The sequence below is a fragment of the Galeopterus variegatus genome, unplaced genomic scaffold, assembly GCF_000696425.1.
Source record: "Galeopterus variegatus unplaced genomic scaffold, G_variegatus-3.0.2 Scaffold6950, whole genome shotgun sequence".
Taxonomy (NCBI): domain Eukaryota; kingdom Metazoa; phylum Chordata; class Mammalia; order Dermoptera; family Cynocephalidae; genus Galeopterus; species Galeopterus variegatus.
The window spans coordinates 95842-112318 of NW_007733061.1; the positions used below are offsets into that span (position 1 = coordinate 95842).

The 16477-nt window shown below is 42.4% G+C and overlaps 1 protein-coding gene across 1 annotated transcript in view; it reads left to right on the forward strand.

Annotated features, from left to right (window-relative positions):
- LOC103606911 (serine protease 52-like) overlaps positions 1–15525 on the forward strand; it is a 32523-nt gene extending 16998 nt beyond the window's left edge. The window contains exons 3-5 of the mRNA XM_008591469.1: positions 5670–5908; positions 7177–7325; positions 15259–15525. Coding sequence (XP_008589691.1) covers positions 5670–5908; positions 7177–7325; positions 15259–15525 — 655 coding nt within the window. The remainder of the gene's footprint in view (positions 1–5669; positions 5909–7176; positions 7326–15258) is intronic.
- The last annotated feature ends 952 nt before the right edge of the window (positions 15526–16477 follow it).

Here is a 16477-nt window from a genome sequence, read left to right on the forward strand (position 1 = left end):
GCGCCCGTACCGGACCGGGACCGGCAACGGGATCGCAACCCTCAGTGTTGCACCCACACCCCGCCCAGCCAGTGAGCGGCCGGTCCGCATGTGGGATCCGAACCCTCGGCGGGAGCGCCACCACGCTCCCAAGCGGCGCACTGTAGCAGTGCGCCACCGGGCCGGCCCCATGGCAAGGTCATTTTTGGTCTAGATTCCATAATCTATAATGTTCAGTTCTTGCTCAGTTTTGTGGCACGCATTGTCATAAACTCTTGTTTTTCAAGACTTAAGATGACTTTTTGCCCGTTTAAGTTTGAAAGGCATCTATGAGAGCTAGCGTGGCTTGATATCCTACTGCCATTTCAACACCTCCCGACCCTCAGCAGAAATTACTGATAGATGGTGGAACTCTTTTCTGTTGAGCTCAGGTGTACCTCCAGACTTGCTCTGCACAGGGGACTGCAGATAGCTACTGCCCACCAGTCAGACTTGGCTCTCCAGGTGAAACCCCTCGCTGCCTCACTCCATGAAAGCTTTTCTTCCAGGTGGACACAGAGCTGATGATCAAAGTTTGTATATAATGTCTCAACCTGTTTGAAGTTCAGCTTAGCGAGCAATCATCCCAACCACATACCAACATTTCAGTCAAATAAGATTATCAAAGAATTTAGCATGTACTTTGCTACTTTGCTGAAACATAGACACACCGTGGAAGCTATGAACAGGACGAAGAGAACAGCTGGGCTTCAGAAATAGACACACCAGACTGCAAAATCCCCACCTGCTTTTTACAAGCTGAATGATCTTGGGCGATCACATGATCTCTCAGAGACTGTTTCTTCATCTGCAAAATGGGGTGATAAAATACATCTTGGAGGTTTGTTGGGATTATTAAATGTCTCTCTCACATACACACACAATACAGCTGCTCAATAAATGATACATAACTGTCATTATGTATCAGAAAGAAAAGTGGGACCAATATGATGAGAATTTTTAATTGTGAATATGACCTGACCCCTAATTATCAGTAGTTATGTTTAAACATTCACAAATCATCATTTTAGTTATTTTAAAATTTTCCCAGAGACTAAAATTTCTTTACTGTATGTTAATTCCAAGGTTTCCTTGTTGGCCCTGAAGAATCAGACGTTTTCCTTCTGAGATTAGGCTGCAAGCTCCTGGCAATGTGTGGTCTTCCTCCAGGAATGCCAAAACATGTCTCCTTTAATGTCAGCAATGGGGTAAAGCAGATGTTCCTGGGCACCAGCTACTTATTTACTCTCTACATCTTCAAAAGAGATGAAACCTTTACGGGCCACTTACTTTCTCCTGCCCCAGGTTTCCTGATTTAGAAACTCAAAGTGCAGATGCCTCTGTTGGTGAGAAGGGAAAATAGCATCTTTGAACTGAGGTTCCTTATTTCCCTGATCATCTATACAGGTCACTGGTTCGTTAAGAAATTTTTACCATTGATGTTAAGATCTTTAATGCTCATCCATCCACCCGTCCATCCATCCGTCCGTCCATTCATTCAATCAGTATGTATTCGATTTCTGCCATGCACCAGCCTCTTAGCTGGGGGATACTAATAAAAAGTTAGTCAGATGTGGTTTCAGCCTGCTGTGGTTGGAAGGTATTCCCCAAAGTTCATGTGTTGGAAACTTAATCCCCAGTGCAACAGTGTTGGAAGGTGGTGCCGCCCTAATAGGGGTTGTTCAGGTCACAGGGCTCTGACTTCATGAATGGATTAATGTTATCTTGGGAGTTGGTTTGTTATTGCAGGAGTGGGTTTTATACAGTGAGTTTGACTCCTTCTTGCCCTCTCTCACTCTCTTGTGCCCATGTGATGCCTTCTGCCATGTCATGATTCAGCAAGAAGGTCCTCACCAGATGCTGGCACCATGTTCTTGAACATCCCAACCTTTAGAACCATGAGCCAAATAAATTTCAGTTCATTATAAATCACCCAGTCTGTGGTATTCTGTTATAGCAGCATAAAACAGACTAAGACAGAAAATTGGTACTGAGAAGTGGGGTGGCTGCTATAGCAAATATCTGAAAATGTGCAAATGGCTTTGTAACTGGGTAATGGGGAGGGGATAAAAGAATTTGGAGAAGCAGGCTAGAAAAAGCTGTGAATGGAGCTTTAAGGGCAAATCTGGTAAGACTCAGAAGAAGACAAGATCTGTGGAGAGATCCTAAATCTTATTAGGGATTATTTAAGTGGTCATGATCAGAATTTTGGTAGAGATACGGACAGTAAAGGCCATTCTGATGAGGTCTCAGACAGAAATGAGGAACAAGGTATTAGAAACTAGAGTAAAGACCATCCTTGTTATACAGTTGCAAAGAAGTTAGCAGAACTGTGTCCATGTCCCAGGACTTTGTGGAAGGCAGAACATAAGAATGATGAACTAGGATATCTGGAAGAAGAAATATCTAAGCAGCAAAGTGGTCAAGGTGCTGTGTGGCTTTTTGGGGGCTGCTTACAGTAAAATGAAATGATTTAAAGACTGAATGTATAATTAAAAGGGAAGCAAAACAGAAATATTTGGAAAACACTCATCCTGGCTTTGTAAAAAAGAATAAAAAAATATGTTTGGGAAAGAATATTAAGGGTGTGGCCAAGCGACTATTTGCTAAAGAGATTAATATAGATAGAAGGGAATTAGGTTCTATTTATCAAGACGAGAGAATGACTCTGAAGGTTATATGGTGGTAGGGTTGTGTGCTGTGAGGTTTCATGATGTGAAGTTGTTTGGTGTGGGTATGTGTGTTGGTGGGGTTGTATGGTGTGGAATGTGTGGTGTGGGGTTGTATGGTAGGGGGTGTGGTGGGATTGTGTAATATGGGCTTGTGTGGTGTAGGGTTGTGTGGTATGGGGGTGAGGTGGGATTGTGTAATATGGGGTTGTGTAGTGCAGGCTGTGTGGTCATATGAAATGTATGATGTGTGGTATGGGGTTGTGTGGTGTGAGGTCGTGTGGTGGTATAGGGATGTGTGGTGTGGGATGTGTGGCGTGGGATGCGGGGTCAGTGGTCTGTGGTATATGGTGTGTGATGTGTGTGGGCTGTATGGTGTGGGGTGTGTGATGGAAGGAGTGTGGTATGGGGTGTGTGCTGGGAGGAGTGTGGTCTGTGTTGTGTAGTGGGAGGAGTGTGGTATGCGGTGTGTGGTGTGTAGTTTGGGGTATGCATTGTGTGGTGTGTGGTGGGAGGAGTGTGTTGTGTGGTGTGTGGTGGGAAGAGTGTGGTGTGTGGTGGGAAGAGTGTGGTGTGGGGTGTGGTCTGGGGTGTGTGGTGGGAGGAGTGTGGCGTATTGTGTGCAATGTGTGTGGGATGCATGGTGTGGGGTGTATGGTGGGAGGAGTGTGGTGTGTGATGGGAGGAGTGTGGTGTCAGGTGTGTGGTGTGGGGTGTGGTGTGTGGTTTGTGGTGTGTGGTGGGAGGAGTGTGGTGTGGGGTTTGTGGTAGGAGTGTGGTGTGGGGTGTGTGGTGTGTAGTTTGGGGTATACGGTGTGTGGTGTGTGGTGTGGGGTGTGGGGTCTGTGGTGGAAGGAGTGTGGTTGTGTGGCAGGGGGAATGTGGCCATGGGCCTGTGTGGTGACAGAACATGTGGGTAGTGGTGATGTGTGGATGAAGATGGTTTAACCAGAAATACCTTCTCCTATTGTGCTTTATGGTGAAGAATTTCTGAATGTCATTGTCAACAGACTCTGGAGGAGATGCCTGTGCTCCAGTCATACCCAGTCATATACTAACTGTCAGGTCTTGGCGCGGTGCCTGACCTTAAACTTGCCTCCGTCATCTCTCCTTTAAAATGGGGCAACGTTCCTTTCACTTACCTCATGGGGTTTACGAGAGAATTAGATCAAGTTAAACAAGACAGAACAGTACCTGGCAAATAGGAAGCACTCAACCTTGTACATTTTACTCTATTTTTCTCATGATTCGAATGGTATTGGAAAGGCATCAGAAGACGTGTGAACCGTCCTGTCACGCCGGAAATGCCAATGGTTTGATTCCTCTGAAGGTGCCATCAGGATGGTCCGTAGAGTTAAAACCGGGTGAAAGCTGGTGCCAGCAATGACAACAGGGAAGGCAGGAGAAGAACCGGGAGGGGCGGGGGACTCGTCGCCTTCCTTGGCCTGTGGAACGCCTGCTGTCTGTGGGACATCCGCTTGGAAGGGCCCCTGAGAATATGTGTCCAGAGCTGAGGAGAGGATTTCCAGTGCATGCCAGCACGCCACACCACGGCCCTGCTGCTCAGAGCATGGCGGGGCACGGCTTCAGACAAGTGGATGTCCCCTGTGGCTTCCTTCCTTGTGGGCAGTTGCAGATCTGGCCCCAGGGCTTGTGGCTGGCGTCCCTCTCCTCACAGGCCTCCTGGGGAGGACCCTTTAAGAAGGCAGGCTCTGGCGAAGTCGCGGCCACCGCTCCGCATAAGCACATTTTCAACCTTTATGGTGCCCTTGGCAGGCCCACGGTGGATGGCGTGTCTGGTGGGTCCCCAGCCAGCATTAACCTGGCTCTGCCACTGCTGTCTGTGTGTGGGAGGGAAGGACAACCCGTACGTGAAGTTTCCTCCAGGCCACACAGCCTTGACTGTTCGTCCCTGGCTCTTTCCTCCCTCCTCCTCTTTTCTTCCTTCAGTAACATGTGGCCGGAGAGTCAGCAGCAGATCTGAGACGCTGAACTCTTCTGGTATCTTAGGCGGGGAGCATGCAGACATCACAGACTTTCCATGGCAAGTGAGCGTTCTTCACAATGGACAACATCTTTGTGGAGGATCTGTTCTCAGCGAGTGGTGGATTCTAACGGCATCCCATTGCTTCGAAAGAAAAAATAAGTAAGCATTGCAAACAGAAATTTTTAAAAAACGGTACGGTAGAATATTTGCCCCATGGGCTTATTATTTTCCTGGACTCTCACCTCGGTTTGTCAGCCACAGAGCAAAATACCACATGGCTAAATACAGGCCTGTGTAGCTACATTTTGCAGGTGGGAAGGGAGCTGCTCTCCTAGAATGTGTTTGACATTGCTGCATGTGCTCTAAGTTGCAATGTCTTACAACTTAGACAAATGTCCCTTGGAATTCTTGGCATCTTGCTCAGTATATGGGGTCCTGGTCCAAACCTCTAGAAAGTACTTCCCTGAGTATGTGCTTTCACTTGGAGAGACAGTGGGCTGTGAGTGACCATGGAGTCAGAGTTCTCGAAGGTATTAGGACCCTAGGGCAGGCTCCAGGCCTGACAGCGTATCGGAGGCTCCTGATTTATGCCCAAGTTCACAACCTGGTATTTTTGAGAACCGTCCCAAGTGCATGTTGTTGGGGCAGTCCAGCTCTTCTTGCGAATCAATGTCAAGCCCCTCAGTTACTTGTGTGTAGCACAGCTTCCCAGACACTTGTGGATAAAAGGTACAAGTTGCCATCAGGTACAAGGGGCCATCAGGCCAAGAGCTGGTGAACAATGGGGAAGGACTGGAACTCAGCTCTGTCTCCTGCTGCACAGTTGGGGCTCTTTTCTTGGCTCCATAGCCAGTAAACAGCCCTGGATGTCCCCACGACCCCAGCCTACACTTCTGAGGGTCACAGCCTCAGACTGGCAGAATTATTTTCTCTTAGGGCTTACCTTTGACCCTTCCACCACTGACCTTTTTCTCTTTCTTCTGGTTGAAAATAAGATTCTTGACGATCGCATATGGCATAGACGACTTTAATAATCAGAACTCGACAAGGGTGAAAGTGGCCAAGCTAATCACTCACCCTTATTTTGACCCCTGGATAATGGATAACGATGTTGCTTTGCTCTTGCTCCAATCGCCATTGAACTTGAGTGTCAGCACCGCACCCATCTGTCTTTCAGAGGTCACTGACATGAGGAGGTGGAGAAACTGCTGGGTGACCGGGTATGGCACTACCGGTGAGTGACTGTAGGCTGACCCGTGGGGGGATGGAGGCCCTGGCTGGTGTTTGCAATGGGAAACACACTCTGGAGGCTCCGCCATCCCTGGGAAATCTGCCTGAGAGATCCAGGGACTTCAGGTTCTCACTGAAGGTCCAAGAGAAGCCTCCTCCTCAATCCGCTGGGCCTTCTGGGCCTTCTGCAGCAAGCTGTATGCTCATATTGTGACACACAAACCCTAAGCAGAGTCTCAGGGATAATCCAGGCAAAAGTTTTCAGAGCCTAAGGGGTGACTCAGAGGAATTTTGAGGGACATGTCTAATGGGCAAAGGGGTGGCCTCCATGGACAGGGCTGCAGGAAGTCCAAGCCAACGTTGTCCAGAGTACCTCTGTTCCACGTGAAGATGTCATATCAGCTCTCCTGTGGCAAAGTCCTCTGGGGTTAAAATATCTGAAAACCATAGATGCAGGTCAAGGAAAGGGAGTAAACTGCACATGTTTTCTTATAGAACCAACCTGCCCCTTCCCAGCCAACCCACAAAATGATCCCGTTTTGGGGAAGCGCATCTTGCCCCATAATCAACAGAGCAGAAAAAACAGATTCCAGCACTGCTCTTCCAAGTAGGCACTCAAATGGTTTATGTTTATTCCAGTGTGATCCCACAGCTCAGAGCTCGTTAACAATTGTCCTTCAAGGCTTTTCGTGAGCTTAAAAAAAAAGGCCACCTTCTTAACCTAGAGCTCATGGAGCCTCTTCTATGTTCCAGGCAATGTCTTAGGCACTGGGGATTTAGCAATACACAAATAGGGAAACATTCCCAACTTTGGGGAGTGAACATCCCAGGTGTTGGGTTCACCTCCTCCATAGGCAGTGAACATGGAGGGCCCTGACATGATTCAAGCCTGTCTTTATCTGCCTTGGGCCCTAGAACATAACTTGGCATCATGGGTTCTCCTTACATTCTTACGAATTTGGACAAAACACCTTTTCAGAATCCTAACAGGAGCCTGGTGCATGCTGCAAGGTGGAGAGATGATGCACTCTGGCTGAGACTGAGCAGGAACCCCGTTCTGGGGAGCTCTTCATTCAGAGAGAGTAGGCTGCAGAGTCACCCACCTAGACACCCCTCCCACACCCGTCCTACTCAGTCCAAATTTGGGTTGTTCTCTGGGCCATAGGGAAGTTCCCTTGACATTGAAGTGAAAAGGTATAATGTGGATGCTTGCCCCCAACCAAAAGTAAACACTTTGGGCTTAGGACCTGCTCTCTATCTGCTTCTTCTTAGATCCATTTCATAAGCAAGCTGTTTCTGCAAAGCTGATGAAAGTTGACCTCAAGCTTATAAACTGGGACAAGTGTCTCCATGCTATATCTCTAATTACCAAGAACATGATATGTGCTGGGACTCCTGAAGGTGGAAAGGATGCCTGCCAGGTATTGAAGCTTGTCCCATGCTCGTAAAGGAGCTGGCCAATGTTTCCTGGGTAACTGATTCCCTTCTACTCCCCTAGATATGATGCTGTTTTAGTGTGTTAGTGTGTTAGGGCTTCTGTAACAAAATACCACAACCTGGGTGGCTTAAAACAACAGAAATGATTCTCGTATAGTTCTGGAGTCTGCAGGGCCATTCCTACTCTAAATGCTCTAGGGGAGGATCCCTCTTTGCCTTGTCTAGCTCCTGGTGGTTGCTGGAAGCCCTAGGTGTGCCTTGGCTTGTAGACATAGCACTCCACTCTGCTTCAATCTTCACAGATCTTCTCCCCTACATTTGTGTCTCCTCTGTTTTCTGTCCTTTTAAGGACACTATTCATTGGGTTAGGGCCCACTCTAGCCCAAGATGATCTCATCTTAATTTAACTAATTATATCTACAAATCCCTATTTCCAAATTAGCTCTCATTCTGAGGTTCTGGGTGGATGTGCATTTTGGGAGGATGTTATTCAACCCAGCACACATGCTCGATAAGGTCTTGTAAGAATAGACAGATGCTCTGTAACCAAAGGGAAGCAGTGAGGAGTAGTGGTTAGAGGTGCTGTCCCTTAAATCAGATGACCTGGCTTCCCTCCTGGCTCCTCTACTTACTATCTATGTGACCTGGGCAAGCGACATCCCCCTGTGCCTGTGTCTTTTCAGGTTTCCTCATCTGTCAGATGGGAATACTAAGAGTTCCTACCTTTTAGGGCTGTCATAAAAGTTAGAGAGTCAATGCACATAAAGAACTGAGTAGGTAACAGTCCAGGTCATGTTCATGTGCATCGTTTCCTTCTTAACCATCTTTTACACCTGTTCAATCCTCTATAGCACACACACTGCTTCCACAAATGCAAAAAAGCATTGTGAATCAGCTCTAAGAAACAGAACTATTTTAGATGGGGAAACTAAGAATCAGAGAAGCTGAAAGCCTTGGTGAGAACACATAATCAAGGCAAATTACAGACCCAGAGTTCCAACAAAGGCATGCTGAATTCTAGGGTTAGAGCCATCTTTTGGGTTCCAGTAAAAACCTAGACTAACCATGCCCAGATCTGACTGATCCAACAAACACAAAAATAATGGGAGCTACCACCAAGGAACTGCTTGCCATATATCAGGACCTGGATTCAGTGGTTTCCTTCCATTCACTCAGCTTCCTGCAGGAAAGGTAGCATTGTTATTACCCAGCTAAATGTTCACACTGGGGTTTGAACCAAGGTCTGTTTGGCTCCAGAAATGTAAGATCCTGACTATATAGCTGTCCTGCCTGACATCTTTCACGTGGATCCGACATCTTTCATGTGGATCCCTCATCTTCAGAGAAGTGAATTCTTCATTGTAGATCAGAAGGCAAGAGAGCCTCTCACAACCAGGGATCCAGGCAGAAGCCCTGAGCAACCCTCCTACCACCTGAACAGAAGTCAAGATCAAACCACAAACACTACTTCCATGTAAGTGGTCCACTACAGCCACCACCACAAGGATGGCTCACCACCACAGTAGCAGCCAGGACCACAGTGCAGGCAACCTGCCACACACTTGGCTGCATTGACATAAGGAGAGTCACCTGCAGAGCCTGCAAATAGAGGAGGAAGTCTTTCTCCTCAAAGCCCACTACATAGTAACAGAAGAAACAACTGCTCTACCAGACATCAATGTAGATACTAGTAATATGAATAAATAAGAAAATATGACACCACCAAAGGAATACAGTAATTCTCAAGTACCATACCCCATAGAGCAAGAAACTCTTGAAATAACTGAAAAGGAATTCTGAGCAAGAATCTTAAGAAAACTCAGAGATAAGAGAAGACTCGATTAGAGAACACAATGACATGAGAAAAAATATCCAGGATAAGAAAGAGGAAATTTACAAAGAGATTAATACCTTAAAAGAGAATGTAGCAGAACTCCTGGAACAGAAGGATACATTCAAAGACATTAAAAAAACAAACAAACAGACAAACACAACTGAGAGCTTAAGCAATAGGTTAGAGCAAGCAGAAGAAATTCAGATCTTGAAGATGGTCTTTTTGATATAACCCAGGTGAACCAAAAAAAGGAAAAAAGAATTTTAAAAAATGAGGAAAATTTAAGAGAGCTAGCACACAACCTTAAGTACACAACATCTAAATCATGGGTATTCCAGAAAGAGAGGAGAAAGGAAAAGTCATTGAAAACCTATCCTATGAAATAATAACAGAAAATTTCCTAGGTATAGGGAGAGACATGGCCCTTCAGATACAGGAAGCTTGAAGGTCCCCAAACAGATTCAATCCAAAAACATTCTCTCTGAGACACATTACAGTCAAATTGGCAAAGCTCAAAAATGAAGCAGAGAAAAGCAGCAAGAGAAAAGCATCAATTCACCTATAGGGGAGTCTCCATCAAACTAACGGTAGACTTCTCAACTGAAACTCTACAGGCAAGATGGTAAAAGAAAAAAATTGCCAGCCAAGAATACTATTCTCAACAAAGCTATCCTTCAGAAATGAGGGAGAAATAGTGTATCTCCCAAACAAAAACTGTGGGATTTCACCACCACACAACCAGCCCTGCAAGAAGTTCTCTAGGGAGTCCTGTATTTAGAATCTAAAAAGTGATAATCACTATCATGAATACACAAGAAAGAACAAAACTCACTGGTAGAACAAAAATCCACACAAAAATGAGAAAGAAACTAAATCTTACCACCTCAAAAAAACAACAAACATCAAAGACAAACAATAAAAGTGGAAGAAAGGAACAAAAGATATTAAAAACACCTAAACAAAAAGCAATAAAATGCCAGGAGTAAGATAATACCTGTCCATAACAACCCTAAACATAAATGGATTAAATTCCCTATTGAAAAGACACAAACTGATTGGATTAAAAAGCTGGACCCTGAAGAAGACCCTTGAAGATATGCTATCTTCAAGAGACTCACCTCACCTGTAAAGACACACAGACTAAAAGTGAAAGGATGAAAAAAGATATACCATGCAAGTGGAAAGCAAAAATAAGCAGTAGTAGGTATTCTTACATCAAATACAACAGACTTTAAAAAAAAACTACAAAAAAGAGATAAAGAAGGCCATTACATAATGATAAAAGGATCTACCCAGCCAGAAGACATAACAATCATAAATAGGTATGTACTTAACACTGGAGCACCCAGATATGTAAAACAAACATAATTAGATCTAAAGAAAGAGATAGACCCAATACAATAATAGCGAGGGACCTAAACACCTCTATCTCAGAATTGGACTGATCATCTAGGCAACAAATCAACAAAGAAAAACAGGATTTAAACTACACCTTAGATCAATTGGACCTGGCAGATATCTACAGAACATTCCATCCAACAACTACAGAATATACACTCTTCTCATCACCACATGGAACATTCTTCAGGATAGACCACATGTTAGGTCTTAAATTGAGACTAAGAAAATTTTTAAAAATTGAAATCATTTCTCGTTTCTTTTCAGACCACAATGGATTTAAACTGGAAATCAATAACAAGCAAAAATTAGGAAACTATATGAACAATGGAAATTAAACAGTAGTCTCCTGAACAACTTATGGGTCCAAGAAGAAATTAAACAGGAAATCAAAAAATTTCTTGAAACTGATGAAAATAAAGACACACCGTATCAAAACCTGTGGGATACTGCAAAAGCAGTACTGAGAGGGAAGTTTATTGCAATAAATGCTTACATCAAAAGAATAGAAAGACTTCAAATAAATGACCTAATGCTATACCTCAAAGAACTAGAAAGACAAGAACAATCCAATTCTTAAAGTAGTAGATGGAAAGAAATAATTAAGATCAGAGCAAAAATAGAGAGAAGACCCCAAAAATAATACAAAAGATCAATAAAACAAAAAGTTGGTTTTTTGAAAAGAAAAACAAAATAGACAAACCATTAGCTAGGTTAACAAACAAACAAAAAAAATGGAGAAGACCTAAATAACAGAAATCAAAAATGAAAAAGGAGACTTTACAATTGATACAGAAATACAAAGAATCATTAGAGACCTTCATAAACAACCATATGCCAACAAATATGAAAACTTGGAAGAAATGGATAAATTTCTGGGCACAGACAAACTACCAAGACTGAACCAAAAAGAAATAGAAAAACTGAACACACCAATAACAAGCAACAAAATTGAAGTAGTAATCAGCAGTCTCCCAACAAAGAAAAGCCCAGGACGATATGACTTTACTGTTGAATTCTACCAATTCTCTTCAAACTATTCCACAAAATTGAAACAGAGGCCACTTTCCCAAATTCATTCTATGAGGCCAACATCACCTTGATACCAAAACTAGACAAAAAAACCCCACTACAGATTAATATCTCTGATGAACACAGACATAAAAATCCTCAACAAAATATTAGTAATCAGAATTCAGCAACATGTCAAAAATATTACACACCATGATCAAGTTAGAATCATCCCAGGGATGCAAAGATGGTTCAACATATGCATGTCAATAAATGTGATGCATCACATTAACAAAATCAAGGACAAAAATCATATGATCATCTCAATAGATGCAGAAAAATCATTCATCAAAATTCAACATTCCTTCATGATAAAGGCTCTCAGCAAATTAGGCATAAAAATAAAGTATCTCAATGCAATAGAAGCCATTTATGACAAAGCAATCACCAATATCATCCTGAATGAAAAAAAAACTGAAAGCTTTCCCCTTAAGAGTGGGAACAAGACAAGGATGCCCACTCTCACCACACTTATATAACACAGTATTGGAAGTACTAGCCAGACCAATCAGTCAAGAGAAATAAATAAAGGGCATCCAGATTGGAAAAGATAAAGTTGAACTGTCCCTGTTTGCTGATGACATGATTCTATATATAGAAAAACCTAAAGACTCTACCAAAAAACTCTTAGAGCTAATAAACAATTTCAGCAAAAGTGCAGGATACAAAATCAACATTCAAAATCAGTAGCATTTTTATACTTCAGTAACGAACTAGCAGAAAAATAAATCAAGACCCCAAGTCAATTTACAATAGTTACCCCCGAAAAAAAATTCACCCCCACAGGGATCAATTTACCCAAGGAGGTGAAAAATCTCTACAAAAAGACCTACAAAACAGCACCAAAAGAAATTAAAGAAGACACAAAATGGTGGAAAGACATTCCACACTCTTGGATTGGAAGAATTAACATTGTGAAAATGTCCACACTACCCAAAGTGATCTACAGATTCAATGCAATCCCCATCAAAATACCAATGAAATTCTTCACAGATATAGAAAAAAAAATCCTAAAATTCATGTTAAACAACAAAAGATCCTGAATAGCCAAAGCAATCCTGAGCAAAAAAAATAAAGCCAGAGGTATAACACTACCTGACTTCAAATTATACTACAAAGCTATAGTAACCAAAACAGCATGGTACTGGCATAAAAACAGGCACTCAGACACATGGAACAGAATAGAGAACCCAGAAATCAACTCACACACTTACAGCCAACTGATCTTTGACAAAGACAACAAGAACACACACTGGGGAAAAGACTGTCTCTTCTATAAATGGCTCTGGGAAAACTGGACATTCATATGTAGAAGAATGAAACCAGACCTGTTCCTCTCACCTTTTGCCAAAATCAACTCAAAATGGATAAGGACTTAAATGTAAAACCTGAAACTATAAAACTCATAGAAGAAAACGCAGGGAAAACACTCCAGGAAGTAGGACTGGGCAAAGACTTTATGAATATGATCCCCAAAGCATAAGCAACAAAAGAAAAAATAAACACATGGGATTATATCAAACTAAAAAGCTTCTGCACAGCAAAGGAAACAATCAACAGAGCAGAAAGACAACCTACAGAATGGAAGAAAATATTCACAAACTACACATCTGAAAAGGGGTTAATAACGAGAATATACAAGGAACTCAAACAACTTTATGGTAAAAAACAAATAATCCAATTTAAAAAATGGGGAAAAGAGCTGAATAGACTTTTTTCAAAGGAAGATATACAAATGGCGAACAGGTACATGGAAAAATGCTCAACTTCACTAGTCATCAGGGAAATGCAAATCAAAACCACATTGAGATATCATTTCACCCCAGTTAGACTGGGAAGGGAAGGAAAGAGAAGGGAAGGAAAGGGAAGGGAAGGAGGAAGAAAGGAAGGGAGGGAAGAAAATAGAAACAACACAATAATACATTGAACTTTCAAAAGGAGAGAACAAATCTATGATTACTAGAAGTGAGAAAGGTGGAGAGAGGGGGGTAGGAAGAAACTGGGTAAGAGACACAAAGAATAATTATGATTTGTAATAATGAATATGCTAATAATAATGATTTCATCATCACATATTGTACACAAATACTGACAGTCAACACTGTACCCCCAAAATATATATAATCAATTATGCTTCAAGAAAAATTAATTAATTAATTAAAAGTTTTTAATCAGAGAAAAGCCCAGGACCAGATGATTTCAATGATAAATTCTACCAAATTTTAAAGAAAAACTAATACCGATTCTTTTCAAATTATTCAAAAAAAAAAAAAAAAGAATTCTTCATTGTAAAGAGAGGTCATGTGCCTTTCCAATGACTCCAAGCCATTGGATAAAAAACTGGGCACGCTGATGGACACGGCAATTTGTTCATAATTACAATCTGGCTTAAAAAAAATCAAATAAACCCATATCCTGTTTTTTGATTTTGTTTTGTATTTGTATTTATAGCACATCATTGGGTAGTGCTTTTTTCCAATTTTTTGTGTGTCACTTAACATTTTCAAAAATAAAGCTGTGTAAACTGTGAAACAATATTTCTCTAACATAGTAACGATCTATGCACATTTGCATACAAGGATGTGGAAAGTTACATTTGAGGATGTTAACAGGAGTTGCCTCTGCATGGGTACACTTAGAAGGGTCATTGCTTTCATTTATTTCTTTGAATACATGGTAAAGAAAGTCCAGGTGGTATAGATGGATGTCCAGTAAAGAGGAAGCCAGTCTCTTACACTTGTTCCCTGGTTTACTCCCCAAAGGGAAAACACCGCTACACAACATGTATTCTTCCTGAAGTATTCTGTCATGAGCAATCGCGTGTGTGTTTATTTTTATATTTACTTGTCTGTACAGTTGCCCTTCATGTTCTTTTTCTATATCTGACTTTTCCAGTTTTTTTATTATTATAAATTACTCTTTTATAGAATTTTTTTAAAGGTCCGAAAAGTTTGGGGGATGAAAGTCACCATATTCTTCAGGTGTCACATTAATTATGTCTGCTCCACTTACTTGGGGCAATTTGGCAGTCTTTTTCATGATGTTTTAAAATTTGTGAGTTGTTTAAAATGTAATGCTTTAAGCCACAATATAACACTTTGACACCTTTGTATTTTCACATCGGTGTATTTAAGTTTGTGTGCCTACTGTGTGAAACCAGTGGCTTCTTATGAAGCATAGTGAATTTCTGGTTTTGTTTTTTACTTTTTGCTATCGTGAACAATACAGAAACAGAAAGAATGGGGTGCCTGAAAATGGACTTGAGGTGAAAAGGCTGGGGAAAAATTTGAAGAATTCTGGAAAACAACAAAAGTTCTTAGAGGAAAAATGGATTAGGAAACCACTCTCTGGTACATCAAAACTAATGCATGAGACTAGAAAGTGATGATGGAGATTCATTTTTGACCAAATTGTCTTTCATCACATTGCTTTTAACTTTTCCAATAGTCACAGAGCACAGTCATATAATTGGAGAGCCCAACCAAAGTTAGAAAGTCTGCTCATCAAAAGACACCATACATGCTTTTTGTCTTATGTCAAGTGCCTGCTCCTCAATAGGCTGTAGGAGTAACCTGCTACTGTCCATTCCACTCCAAACAACTTTTCTCTCCTAGAGTGACAGTGGAGGGCCTCTGGTTTGCCAGAAAAAGAAGAAAAGCATATGGTACCAGCTGGGCATTGTCAGCTGGGGAGTGGGCTGTGGCCTGAAGGACAAGCCTGGAGTGTACACAAAGGTGTCAAGTTATCTGTTATGGATTAATACGGAGACAAAGCTGGCAGGGAAGCCTTATATGCATGAGCGGGACTCCGGGTACAGTTTGCTTCTTTCATCCTGGGCCACCTTGTTTCTCTATTTTGTGATCCTTCTCTTATCCTGGTGATTAAACACTGTGCTGTCTCAAAAGCTGAGTATCCTCCTCAGTTTGTGCAATAAGGTCGAGGGTGGGTGGACGTTGTGAGGAGTGGTTCTCAGATGATCGGCTGTGCTGGAACTATTTGGACAGAGTATCTTTCCCTGGGGAGGAGCATCCAGGCACCTCCAACACAGAAAGCCCACTCTTTCCTCTCTCACAAACAGGCATCTTTCCTCAGCTACTTTTATTTTCCAAAGGGGTAAACATTTTCAGCTCCACTCCCTCCCTTCATTTGTAGCTCAGTCCTGAGACCTACAGACTTGGTGTCCAGAAAGATCCCTGTCCTTCACCCTCCTTGGCTTCCACAGCTACCACCCAGTCCTGAGTCGCAGTAAAGGCTGCTTCACTTTGTGGCTCTCAAAGGTGATGAGCAGCCATGCTACGATTCAGGATCAGGAAGTTCCGGAAGTAGCAATGTCCCAGAAAGGGGGTGGGAAAGAAACACAACGCCAACAGGTAGTCAAGGCACCTTTGCTTGCAAGCATCAGAAACTCAACCTGAAGCAGAAAAGCACATGGGGTAGCTCAGAATCAAAGGAAGAGCAGCACAGACCTTAGGAGGCTATTCCAGGAAACTGTGGTAAGCTAGTTTGGTGGAGGCCGAGGGTACATTTCGGACCATGTGGAGGGGTGTGTGGATTGTCCATCCTTCTCTCAGTCATCCATCAGCATACTTTTTCTAACCAGGCAAGACGTAATGAGTGGCATTTTTTTCTAAGGCAATTCAGCATATTTTTGAAGAGAAAGACCAAAAAACGTAGAGTATTTTTAAAATATATGAGTGTGTTTTATGAGTTTGCCTTAAATGGAATTCCTTGATCTGTGAACAAAAAAAAAGGGGGGGGGGAAGGAAAATCATTACCTTTTGTGCATATGCATTTTGAAAAGAAAAGAGAGGATGAAAAGTCAGCCCCTCTAGC